Here is a 13,724-nt window from a genome sequence, read left to right as displayed (position 1 = left end):
TGCATCAATTAAAAAGCTCCCCTGGAAATGGCTGTAGCAATGTGTGAAATATGCAAAATGAAATCACTGGCTTATGTTTTACTGCATGTGCGATGGCTATGTTTTTTCTCCCCCAAAATATTCATTAATAAAATCCAGGCTGTGTACTCTAGAAAGCTAGTTTCATGCTCAACTTCACGTACAACTTTATGTCTGAAGGTTCACAGGCAGAGGGGCTGTAGATACTACACATGCAAATACATCCCGCCATCTGTGATAAGGTTGCTCTATTTCTGCTGATGGGAATTTCTGAGCTGATAACTTTCCTCTGCCATCTCTAAAGCTTCTGCTGTGGGTCCTTCTACAGGGAAGACTTTAGCAGCAAGGCTCAAAGGCTGATGTGCTATGTTATGCTGAGGAAGCAGCGGGGGGCCATTCTGATCTCCTCCACGTGCTGCTGTTTGTCCATTTTGCCAATTTTTACACTAAGCAGTTCATTAATACAAAGGATCACGTATTATGCAGAAAAACAAAGCTCTAATTTCTGCGTGGTGCTCAGCAACCCACAGCAGCTCTTTGCAGGTGACTATGGGGGAAGGCGGTGGGTGTGTTGATGCCACTGAGCTAGTGCCTCCCATTCAAGTACCTCATCAGAGCATAAAATTGTTCTTAAATCTCACAATGTGTATAGGGAAGCTGAAGCAAGAGCAAGTAGTGGTCTGAATTTTAGGTGTTTAAGCCTCTCCAGTCCAAGTCAGCATTGCCCCAGCTGAGGCCATAACTGAGAGGAGCAGAGGGCCATGAGAAGTCTTTGTAGCTATGTCGAAGCTCAGGGCTTTAACCCCAGGCCCATCTCTCCTTCCCTGCCCCTTAAAAAATGAAATAGATGATGCAGCATAGAGAATATTCAAGTGGTTTCTTCAAAATAGATTCAGCCTTCAAGCCATTTGTACAAGTGAGAAACCAGCAGCCACAGGGTCCTAGAGAACAGCCCATCTCTCCAAGTCTGAAATCAGCAGCAGCATCTGAATGCAAAGCTAGACCTCCCCAGCCCCGAGTCCAACTCAAAGTCTTCACAGTCCCTGTTAGGTGATTACTGCACTCAGAGCAGGATGCAGCACCGTGCAGAAGGCAGGCACAAAGCCTGCGCAACACTTAAGTCCCACTCAATATTGTGGGAGTTAAATGATGCATCGGCCTTGTGCTGGCCCTTCACGCAAGGGTATGCTTTGGGCTTGACTTATGTACTTGGAGCAGAAGCATTTAAAGAATCAGAAAAGAACATGGGCACAAATTGTTGCCAGGCATATAATAGGCTATAGGGATGCAGCTGTAGGACTACCATTTCTTTTTTGTGCCCAAAAAGCAAAAACGAATTGACCTCAGATGCTGTAAGCATTAGGCACGATTATATTAAACCCAGTGGTTGGAAGGGTTACGGTGCTGCAGAGCACCAATAAGAAAACTGTGCAGAACTGAGTGGGTCAAAAGGAAATAATGCACATACCATGTTGACAAAGGCAGAGAGAAAAACCAGGATAATGGCAAAGACTCCAACTAAGGTACTATTGGTCCTGGACTGCACAATCTTCCTGGAAAGAGTCTGGAGTGGAACTGGGAAAAGCTGCATGTGGGAAAAAAAAAAAATTAAATAATCATGTAAAATCATTGCTTGTTTTACAGATTACAACCCGCATTTGAGCTGCCCACATCCTTCAGCGCAGCGTCTGTGCGGATGCTGCATAAGGGTTAGAGAAAGGTGATGGGGGATGGCAGCTCCAGGACAAGGGCGAACAGGAACGTGACCGCCTCGTGGCAGCAGGCCCAGCTGGCTCACCAAATCTACTTAGTCCTTCCTAATGGGAATGATGGCTCCTGAGCAGAGATAGATAGCACGGCTTGCAGGGCTGTGCTCATCCTGTTGTGAGAAGCAAACCACAAGCCATCTGTAACTGAAATAGCCAGGAGCTTGGGCCTGTAAATTACTGGATTGAAAATTTAAAAACGCAGAAATGAGAAAATACAGGTCATATCCCTTTGATCACAAAGGTGCATCACAGGACTTTGGGGTGCCATTTCAGAAACTGATTGTTAAAAAGCCCAGGCTAGCCTCATGATATGTCGGACCCTTGGTGAAAGACGCTGGAGAAATCAGCCGAGCTGACCTCATCTGGTCTATGGCACTCGGCACCACAGACACACGGGGCTAAAAATAACCGCTGGAGAGAGCGATCACAGAGCTCCCTAGACAGACTGTCCCAGTGATTCACTACTATCAGAGCTAGAAGCTTTCTTCTAATTGCTTTCTGACTGCAGGCCACCAGCATGCTTTGCTTTAGGTGCTGCATCGTATTCTGGGTAGAAACACTCTCTGTGTTAAAGCAGAGACTAACCAGGCGCCCTTTGCAGCAAGGGTCACCCCTCAGCATTGCACGAGGCCTCCTTGCATTCCATTAGCTACAACAGAAGTCCAGAAGACAATGAGACCAGCCCTCTCTCTTCATGTGCCACCACCGCCCCAGTGCAAGCTCAGGGCTGGAGCAACAAGAGGTGGACGCCAGGAAACCCTTGTGCACTGCCACCCTCCCGCTGGAGAGCATCGGCCCTGCAGTGCCCTTCCCCTCCATGCCACAGGGCCTCTGCTGAAGACTGCCAAAGTTTTTTCCAGAACCCAACTCTCCTTTCCCTACCAGCATGCTGCATGAATAACCAAGCCACTAGAGGGTATTTTTAGAGACACAAAGAAGCTAGGAGTGCAGCGACTCGGCACTGCAATTTAACTATGACTAATGTTTCTATTAAAAGTCTTGCTTTTCCCTTTTATCCTTCACTCTTACATCTTCAGAGATGCAACATTTTGTCAGCGCATGGCTTCCCACGCAGCAGTCCTACAACGTAATTATGAAGTGTTTGAACGGCCAAAGCACTGATTAGCTGGTGACTTTTACAGAGGGAGAGAGGTTGTGGCAAGAGTTTTGAAAGAGCCAATTTCACCTGCTACCAGCACAGACACAAAAATCTAGCTAACTCCAGGCAAAAGGAGAAGGCAAGGCTCTGGGGGGGACAGGAGGAAAGGGGAAATCAGGGTTATGACTGATTTGCACTGAATGAGGATTGATTGAAATTCACTGAAAGCTTATGCAATCCTTCAGGCTCATGCAGCCACTGTACACCAACGCAGAACACCTCTCTCAGAAATAAAAATTGCTGATATAGAAATCCTCAGCTCTGCTCATAAGCCATAAATCAAAATATCTCCTTGCCCTACCATGTCCAGCTGCTTTCATGCAGACATCAGCTAGCAGATCCCTACCAGCGCGAGGACGTGGGAAATGCCACGGCGCTTTCCTTCACTCTAACCTTTATAGGATTTGGAGGGAGAAGGAGGATTTGCGCTGCATTTAAACAGTTTTCTCACTAGACTAGAGCAGGACAGGTTTCCTGCCACCCCTTTGTTCAGGCCTCAAGGCCAAGCTCCAGAAAGGTATGCACAGATCTAACCTCCTTCTGTAATCTCTGGAAGATCAGGAACCTAAATAAAACTTGGGAGTGCTTTATTGTGGATCTTGGCTCAAGCCCCTGCTGCCAACAATCCCAAAAACGTCTGACTTTGAACCAAGCCTGAGATATCAAGCAAAGCTAACAGTGGAAGACGAATTCTAATGAAAACGTGTTTTCTTTGTATTAATCTTGATTCTCATTACTTTGCAAATTAGGGAAAATTTTAGGTCAGTAAACAAGTACAGCTGGAAAAAGTCCTGAAGAGGAAAATTAATGCCAAAAACCATAGGAGGTCAGGATTGCAATAGAGAGCGCAATGGCACAGCCATGCCGCACATCTGAGGAACCTTTTCCTTGTGAACAACATTCATGGAGGCTCTATAACATAAGTAGTGCTCTCCCCCCTATTTCACAGAGACAGACAGAGATCAGGAATATTTGCAGCTTGGAGGACTTCTATGACAGAAATGGGGGACTTGTCTCAGCTCTGACAATTCAGCTCCATGCTAGCAATATTTGCTTCCTCCATAAAAACATCCACGAGTCAGGGGTATAACGAAAAAGAAGAAAAAAGAAAAGATTACTTCCCCTCCCATTCTAAAATAAAATAAAATAGAACAAAATAAAATAAAACAAAATAAAATCCCTTCTGTTCTAGGAAAAGAAGCAGAACGTCAGGACATTATAGTACAGTGAAAAATCCATGCACTGTTGCTGGTTGCCCATTGGTTTGTACTGTCCAACACCATTCACTCCTCTTAATAAGATGCAAATCTTGCCTCAGATCTTGCCTGAGTGAAGAACAGGACAAGGGAAGGTCTGATGAAATGGCAACTCTAAGCCCACGTGCACTACTGAGAACAGGGGCTGAAAGAAAGGATGCAGTCCATCTGGGCAGCTGAGATTCATGTTTGGGTTGCCATACAAGCCTGACGTCACTCATTAGCCCTCTTAAAATGTAAATTAAAATAACCACGGTGGGAAAAAGGAAATTGGATTGTCCAGTCAATCCGAGTTAATTCTGAATTGAAATGCACTTATGCATTTCAACTAGAAAGATTGGAAGACATTATCTCCAAGAAGAGAGAGGCTCTGAAAGCATGCAGGTACTAATGAATATAGAAGGTGAAGGTAGGGTACTGTTGTACAGGTGAAAGTCAGAATTTATAAAGTGATCCAACCAGTACTAGTGTTACACACCCTCCACAACCTCCAGTCATTTGCATGACAAAAATACACTAAATAAAAACTGTAATTCACAATAACAGCTGATCACAGACAGAAGAGTAATATTTCTTCTTGTCGTCTTCACATATATTGTGGACATGGAAAACTGCTTAGATAATTGCTGTTGTGTCAGAGATGAAAAAACTATGAGATCTTTAAGTTCTGATTTTTCAATTTGTAATAAAAGCCTTTGAGTCATTTTTAAGTACATTAAGATGCTTCTGGAGTAAAAGACAACTTGATGTTGCAAGTCAATTTATGTATCTTATCTCACAGTCATTTATTAGTCTATTGAAAAGTACAGTTTTCAGAGGTATTTTTCCCCCCGCTCAAGAATTGAAAAAAACCAAAAAACCAAAACCAAACCTCTTTAGGGGCATCTAGACCAGCTTTGGGAGGCAAAGAAGCAGGTTGGCAAGAGGCACCTATGTAAAGCTACAGAAAAAACTTGTTTTCTCGTGAAGGATAACTTGAAATTTCTCTCATACATGCTCCCAAGAAGACGCAAGAAGTTGAATTCCACACAGCAGTGTAGATACCAGAAGTTAAGGATTTTAAGGAGAAACACAAACTTGATAAGTTCGTAGCAAAACAGATGTCTGTCAGTGGAGTATTTGCAAAGGGACCCTGGTTCCCATGACCTTAGGCTCTATTGGGAAGGAACACCATCTCATGGTGGCCAAATCTTCATGGAGCATCAAAGTGAAGAACTGGAACTCTTGTTTATTACAGCTGAAGAAACTTGGAAAGCCAAGCCGGCTGCAGTGGCAGTTCCAGGATCAACTGGTCCATGGAGAGTTTTATAGTGCAAGATAATAATGACAGCAAAAGAAAATAAAACATGATCAAGCTGTCCAGAAAGAGCCTGCTGGCCACTGTCAAAGCCAGAGATGGAGAGGCCAAAACAGGGAAGGAAAAATCTCACATGAAAGCTGGAAAGAGGAAGAAAAAAGAGCCACTTATCATGTAACAACACAGCAAACAGGCAACAGTTATGCTTATGCAGATACCCTGGGGTGGACACCTGGCTTTCCAACTTAGTGTGGAATGAGCCATTGGTATGTAAAACACATGCTCTCCTATCCCACATCTGAGTGCGAAAGAAAACAAATGATGCTGACGTCCCTATGTCTTAAAATTTCATTTAAAGGATCTGTAAAAGTACCTTCCTGTGCATATGTGTGAAAATGCTTCCTGAAGCAATGTGGAGTACAGGAATAAACAGCCCTTAACCAAGGACTGGGTAAACCCGTTGCTAAAAACACCAAAATCTTTAATGACAGAAGCAGGCTGCAGCTACTGGGAGCTGCTGCTGTCTGACAGTAGCTGACAACTAATCATCTAAACAAGCCATCTCATAATGAGATGTTGTCAGCAGAGGCTAATTTGGAGCACTGAAAAAGGGGTAATCAAAAAGGTACTGGAGCTAGAAGGCCCAATGTTTTCAATATTTACAACCTGTACACAGAAGGCACTGGCCACGCTGAATGTTATACATCAGCACCTTGTAGGTCTGGGCCAGCATGCTGAAAACTCACTTTTGGAAGTACCAAGAGCTTCATAAAACCCCATTGAATTCTGATGTTAGTCTGAGTTCCCTCTGATGTCTCGTGTTTCCAGGGTCTGTGCGCTGAGGCAAAGTCAGCCTAAAAACAGTTGCAGGCACCACTGAACAGACCTCTTCTACAGGAATTTGGAAAAATCCTGTGTGCCTTTTAAATTAATTGTTAATTCAGATCAGTGATAATATGAAACCAAAATGCCCAAACCAAAACTTTTGAATGACAACAGAATCGAGTGCTGCTGTCAGTATGTGGAAACAACCTAAGCCCATAAAAGCCAGTGGGTGACAAAACCAGCCGTGCGTCTTGAAATCCATCTGACTGCAGGTCAACCAGCTCGAATGCTTCAGAGGTCTGTCACAGCTCTTGCCCCAATATCTGCACAACACCAGTAGCGCTGGTGTGCTGGTGTGGCTCGCACGGCTGGCAGTGCGCTGGGATGCTGCTGCCGGTGGCACTGCAGCATAAGTAGGCTCCAGCACAGCCCTGCACCAAGCTTTCAAGTCCTTTGTGGCTGTGACCAAAAGCTTTCCACATTCATTGTTAATTAACTGCTAATCACATTAACTGCTGATACCAGTTTACAAACTAATGACACTCAGTAGCATCCTCACGTACAATGGACACACCAAGTATAACCAGGCATCTTTGGGTACCGTTTCCCAGCTCAAGGGATCCCAGCCTTCCTATTAGCACTGTTATTTCTGACTTGTAATTCTCATTGCTGGTAAACAAGCAGGACCAACGGGATGCTGCGCTTATGAGCTAGGCTCCCTTTAAAATTGCCTTAAGCCCAAGGGAAGCCCTGTGAGTGAGTTGTTAGGTTCAAATATAACCTGAGGCTTCTTTCACTGGGAACAGTTTGTAGCTCTTATTAAACAAGAAGACAAAGATTAATTCTCCGAATCTAACTTTCAAAAATCAAAAAGACATGAAAGGTGTAAGTCTGTCAAGAGCACCCACATTCAGCTGATGAAAATGGCACAGAGAAGATAAAGTGATGCAAATCATCTGCCTGACGTAATCCATTACCCCACTGTTTCTTCTGTAGAAAACATAATGTTACCAAGCTATTTTATTCCAGGCTCTGAGGAGCAAAGCTGAGCTTCGGCTAAGGAGCCTGAATCTGAACGTTTCCACGTTCAGACACTGCTAGACTGGAAGGATCCACAAAACTGCAGATACAATCAAGTAGCATCAACATTTAAATACAAATACCTTTGAGTGAAAAAGATGAGCACGTCACCCTTCCCAAAGCACTGACTGCCAGTTTACCACAGAATGCCAAGAAGAATTAATATGTTTTCAGATTTCACGCAACCTATTTCTTTGCTTAACAAAACCAGTTACAAGAAAGAGCCCAATAATTCTGGAAGCTCTGTACACTCATCTGAGAAAGGCTGATAAAATTCTATATGTTTACAGCTTTTACTTCCCCCCAAGGCATTTTTCCTTGATGATGTTCTGCTTCTGATTATCTGCCTACCCAAACATGCATATGCATCAGGGGCCAGTACACAGGCAACTCTGCAGGAAGTTTACAGGGAGGAAACAAATGGTCAGTGTTTCGTTCCACATTGGGAAATGTATTCTTCTTATATCAATATAAGAGTGCCTGCAGGGGACTTAATAGACATGCAGATCAACACAGTGATTACTTCTGGATGAACTAAAGAGATGCCAGCCCAGCCCTAACATCTGTTTGCAGTTCATTCTGTCTTACCAAAGGCTTTTTCTCTAACCCTTATCACATAGTGTGGAAAGGGTGGCTAACAAAACATGCTCTGTTAGCTGAAGGAACAGATTACTGATCCAGTTAGCTTAGGCAAAGGACTCTACAAAGAAACCACAGTACTCACCTTTACACAGGAGTAAATGACCGAAACAAACACCACTGTGGTCAGGATCAGGAAACAGGTCAGGTAAAAACCCAGCATAAATGTAGAGCTGAAATCAAGCAGATTTTTTTTTTAAATGCACACCATATAGAATAGCTACAGCTCTGCTCTCCAGACCATGACATTTGTACAAGCTATGACACACTGCACGGGCTTTCCAATTAGGATAGCAGTAGGAGATACGAGGTGCCTTGAATACCAACAGATACTCTTGTCCTATTTCAAATTACTCATGCAGGCTGCAGAGCAGAGAATACTGCATCTTTTATAGCAATCACCTTCCTGCCGGAGTGACAGCAGAGGGACTGAGGAATATTGCATGTGCTAGAGGAGCTGATAGAACAATTTGTTATGGTGGGTCAGCCCTGGCTGGCTGTGGGCAGGAGAACCCTGGGAAGGAAAGCATGCTGAGTGCTGCAGTGCAGCCGAGTGGGAATAGTCTCAATGGGAATAGCTGCCCATCCTTGCTGTGCACAGGGAATGTCTGTGCTGCACCGTCCTCTGTGCTCTGTCTCATGCATGGGATGGGGGCAACTGTGGCATGAGGACAGTCAGGGAAAACAGCTTTAGCCTGGTCAGCTTTATAGGTTCCTGTTCCTCCCAACTTTGAAGTACAAACAGGACCCCAGGGCCAACTTTGTGCTATGCATTTTCACGTGTTTTGATCACGAAGATATTCAACAACAATTTCCCAGTGATTGGTCTCAGTGTGATAGGACAGGCCCCCTCCCAGGAGTTAGCCTTGTTTATAATTTAAAGCAAGTATTCTTGTGACATGACATTGAGGCCAACCACGCCAAAGCCAGCTGGTCTCTGTGTTCTCTCATGACTACTAAGATAATTGTACTTGCTAATTCACTGTTCAAGCCTTTGTGAAATTCATTAAAGCTATTCCTCTTTATCATCATAAATGATTACTTCCATTTTGTCTCTAGCTTCAGATTAAAATTCCATGTTGTGTCTTTCATGAAGCTCTGATGGTGACACATACACACACCTGTGGTTTCAGCTGCTGCTTAACTCTTATCTTCAATAAAAGGCCAAAACTAGGCAATTGAAATATAAGGAAAAACAAACCAAAAGGTGAAGGAAAGTATATCTGATCTGCAGTTAAAACATGAAATTTTATTTACTCTTGAACTAAATCATCTTTCAGACAGGTCAGGCTGCCTAAGGACACTTCAGAACTTACCAAAAAACCTAACTGCCACCCTTACGGGCGGCATGGAAGGAGGCTGAGCAGCATGACACTTACACCACGCTGCCATAAGGGATTGGCTGCTGTGTAATACAAGGGAGTCAGCCATATGGTTGCCACAGATCAGAAATTGTCAAGTTGTCATTTAAATGTTAAACTGAGTTTTATGGAGACAGCTTAGTGGCTGCATAGGGAGTTTGATGAGCAACACAAAGGCTGGTAGTGGACCTCTGCAGGTGTGAAGTCACAGCAGTAATATCCAGAGATCCAAAGTATAAACCCTCGTTAAATAAATTACTCTCAAAGAACATTTTTGGCCTTAATTAACAATGCGTTAATTGCTGGGATTGATCTAGTTTCAATTTTGAGCCTCTTTCAGCTTCACTTCCAGTTTCCCAAAGTGCATCCGTCTGTTTACACAGTGCATTTGTACTGATGTTATTTTGCTGATTCAATCTTCCCATGAGCAGAAGTGGATGTCCTCTTGCCTGGGAGAGTGAATGACCTCAATCATCAGACTATAGGTCATTTCTGTGACCTTCCAAATATCTGATCTGAACAGTACAAACCAATCTCTAGTCTGAAAAGACCTGTGGTGTGAGCATAAGTAGAAAGCAGTTGTAATGGCATATAATAGTATTGGAGCTCTCGCTAAACAATTTTTTGTCTTCTCATAATGAAGATGAATTTGGAGTGTTTCCAGAGCTTCTGTGATCTTGTTCTTCAGATTAAAAATGACTAACTCCAAATTTGTTTCCAACACAGCAGTGCTCAGTGAATGATATGTTATTGCTACTAAACCAGAGCACAGGAAATACCAACATGCTTTAATTTTAAGAGATTTTTTTATGAACTCTTTGAGAAGAAATATCATGTCCACAATGCTCACTGCTGGAAAAGATCCAGAGGTTTACGCTGTGCCTTTCAGTCAAAGCAGTGCACTGCAGTGATCCAAGAGCACTGTGCCCTAGAGCCCTGAGCTTATGCCACTCTTGCCTGGAGAAAGCAATGACTGCGACCCCTAAAACCGGAGTGAGCTACACAAAGTGCAGGCATGTGTAGCTCAACTCCTTCTATACCTTTCTTCTTGCGCTGCTACTCTGAGTCCAGAAGAATAAATGCATGACAGGTTATGCCTTATCTGTGAATCAGACCCTAAGACCTCAGTGCTCTGAGCAGCGAGGCTGTGATGGGTTTTTCACCTCTCTATCCCACTGCGTTCGGATAAGAGGACAGCCTAGCCTCACGTTGTGAATGCGTACTATGCCTTAGTAGGCAATCCTTCCTACTTAGTCATATTTGTTTTCCACAGGCTTATAAATGTGCTGAACTGAATTTCCTAAGATGGAGGTAAACAGAAAGAGAAATCACACTGGGAAAACAGAAATCCTCACGTGCCAGCGAGGAGGTTTTAATCTGCACTAGAAATGAGTGAAAACAATAAGCACCATGCATCACTTGAGCATGAATTATTTAAGGATTTTTCTCTTCCCCTTGATGCTCTGAATTCTCAAGAAAAAAAAAACCAAAGAAAAGTAGGCCAGAATAGAGGAGGGAAGCAGATGGGAGCAAAAGGATGAAAAGATACTCACTGTGGCACGATTATGATTTGAACAAAGCAGATGAAGAGGAAGACTAGGGAGGCACAAGCCACGTAGGCTCCAAACCTGTCATCCACCTGCTTGGAGTACTGCAAAAACGCAAACAGGGTTATGTTAGTGGGAATTTTCGCTGTTTGCCTTCTCACCACAAAAGCTTCTTACTTGGCTTCCATTTAGGTCCTTGGGAACAGCGCTGGTAGGAAACGACTAATGATACAAACTCCTCTTTTCCCTGGGCAAGCTGTAAGGGCTTGAACAGACCCAAGGTCAGGGAACAAACCTTACACAGCTGAATGGAGAGAGGATTCACCATCTGCCCCTTGCACAAGAGGAACAGGAATGGATTAACTGCACCCAGGATTCTAGGTCACCATCATCAGACCTAAACTTCTTCCATGGGAAGTTTTCTCCAACAGGGATGAATGCTGCTAATGAGAAAACCTTGTATTCTGTGCAGACGGCTTGGCTCGTTCTAATGATAGTGCGAGGATGCTGCGGTTTTCACACAGTCACTCCTTCCAACTACTTGTCAACATATTGGTCACATGGGAGCTGCATCTGATTCCCAAAGATGCTTTATTTAGCTTGAAGCACGGTTCTCAGCACAGACGGTCTCAATGTTTGAACCACAAAATAAAAGGTGCTCAGAACAGGTGAACCACTAATTTCCCTAGCAGTTTTCAGCTGTGAAATTGAAAGGAAGGAGTGGGGGGAAATTACATACTTGAGCTTTTATCCAGTCCCACACTGATTCATTGAATAGCTGTAAATCCTGCAAAGGCATACTTTTGCAATAGGCTGCAATTCCTGCCATTGAAAGAGTGTTTCTAAATAAAATGCTAAAATAGTTAGTGCAAACTTAATTACTGAAGCTTTTTCCATTGAATAATGAGCTTATCCTGAAGACCACTCCAGTATCCCATGGATCTGTGCTTGGATTAAAAAAAAAAAAAAAAAAAAAAGAAAAGATGACTTTGCTTTTCCTTGGGCAATTAAAAACAGCAGTTTATATTGTATCCTTAATAATAGCATCTGGGTACCTCTGGACTTAACTGAATTTAACTTTGCGGCCATCTAAAGCCAATGTCTCTATTATACAGACAGAGAAATTGAAAAGATCTTTGTGTCACACCAATGATATCTGAAACAAAACCAGAAAGCAATCAGCTACTTGGGAACCCTAGGTCTGTTACTCCACTTTCTCACATTTTTGAGGCAGAGAACTCTGCTTGTTACTTAAAATGGGTTCCTAAAAATGACCTCTGGTCAAATTGCATCCCAATGAACCTTAGTAGCACCTGGAGCTCCCTGGGGAGGCAAAGGGCAGAGTGAAGCCCCTCCAGAGGTGATTCGGAGCTCAGGCAGGCTGAAGCAGGTTTCTCCAGTGATGTGAGGGAGATAACGGGTGACTGCAATCTCAGTTTGGATGGCTCAAGATCACAGACACAAATCTGGTTTATTCTGGATTCCCTTTACAGCTCATCCGTGTATATTCCTGTGTGTCTGACAGAAGTGCCTTGGTTTTCCTGCCCAGTACTCCCTTCAGATGACTGTGGCTTTCTAGGGACATGGATATTAAGGTTTCCCTGAAGAAGCATGGATTTTTTTAAGATCACAACCCCGCCTCCAACACCTAAAACCTAGCTTTACCGTAGATATAAAACTTGACCTTATGCAGGCGTATTAAACTCATTACAAGCTCGACTGACACATTATAATGATTTTTAGACAGTTACCTTTTTCTCCAAGTCAGGCTCCCTGAATGTTAAGAGGAACTTGCGCACATGCTCAGAGCGTAACCGATCAATACTTCTGGCATCAATGGCACGGCCCAGAAACTCATCCACTTCATCTTCTGGGTTCATACTTTCCTGTGTATTCCTGAGGATGTCACAAAAAGGGAGCATAAGAGGACAAGATAATTTCCCCCTCTTCACCATATGCTATCATTTCACTGTATAACAAGCTGGAGGTTAATGGCATTTTGCTTATGACAGCTTCAATTTGGAAAACGGATTATGAACTGAGAGGAAAATGATATCAGCTCTAGAGCTCATTGCCAGTCCTGAGTCCACCAGTGAAAGGATTTGATTTACTTGCCCTTTTTAATACTGCATCCATCTGTCTTCTTGCCTTGCAGTCTCTTTACTGTCCTTCATTCTCTAAAACCGGTCAGTAGTCTCCTTCTACTAGTACTCTGACTTATTCTTCCCTGCACTGCTGTGCTGTCATAGATGTTAGTGCTTGACCAGCAAAATGCTAAACATACCCAGGCATATTTGTTGCTTCCCAATAATAATTTCCATAAATATTTCTGTGAAAATTTCCGAGCTTCAACAATTCTCCATTTTTGAGAAAAAATGGTTCACAGAATGAACATGTGGGGAAAAAAATGCCCTGATGCCCCACTGCCTCCCCATCATGCAGTTATTTATGAATATAAGGCATAAATCAGACAAAATTTTCTGTTTACAAGATATTTACTTAACTCAAAAAAAGGTTGCAAAAGAAAAAGATAGCAAAAAACCCCAAATTAGATTCTGCTTTCTAAATATGTGGAACAAGATTTCTAAATTGCTTATAATCTTTAGTATCAGTGTATTTCTGATGCTCAGCTACAGCTTCAGAAAAATGAGGCTGATTTTCAAAAGCTGTTGAAAGAAATAACACTGAAAACTTAATTGCCCTGAGGCATTTTGCACCGAGGATCAGGAAATCTGAAGCACCTCCCCAAACTCTCCAGTTATTTTTAAAATCT

At 43.1% G+C, this 13,724-nt stretch overlaps 1 protein-coding gene across 1 annotated transcript in view; it reads right to left on the bottom strand.

The window, feature by feature from the left end:
* The window catches only part of ADCY5 (adenylate cyclase 5), a 214,142-nt gene that overhangs the window by 14,882 nt on the left and 185,536 nt on the right, over nt 1-13,724 (bottom strand). Inside the window, exons 10-13 of the mRNA XM_075093025.1 lie at nt 12,703-12,847; nt 10,958-11,055; nt 8,129-8,216; nt 1,487-1,603 (exon numbers count right to left, since the gene is read on the bottom strand). Of these exons, the coding sequence (XP_074949126.1) occupies nt 1,487-1,603; nt 8,129-8,216; nt 10,958-11,055; nt 12,703-12,847 (448 nt within the window). The remainder of the gene's footprint in view (nt 1-1,486; nt 1,604-8,128; nt 8,217-10,957; nt 11,056-12,702; nt 12,848-13,724) is intronic.

This window comes from Phalacrocorax aristotelis, chromosome 5 (assembly GCF_949628215.1).
Source record: "Phalacrocorax aristotelis chromosome 5, bGulAri2.1, whole genome shotgun sequence".
Classification (NCBI taxonomy): domain Eukaryota; kingdom Metazoa; phylum Chordata; class Aves; order Suliformes; family Phalacrocoracidae; genus Phalacrocorax; species Phalacrocorax aristotelis.
This window is presented reverse-complemented; position numbering and strand designations above follow the sequence as displayed.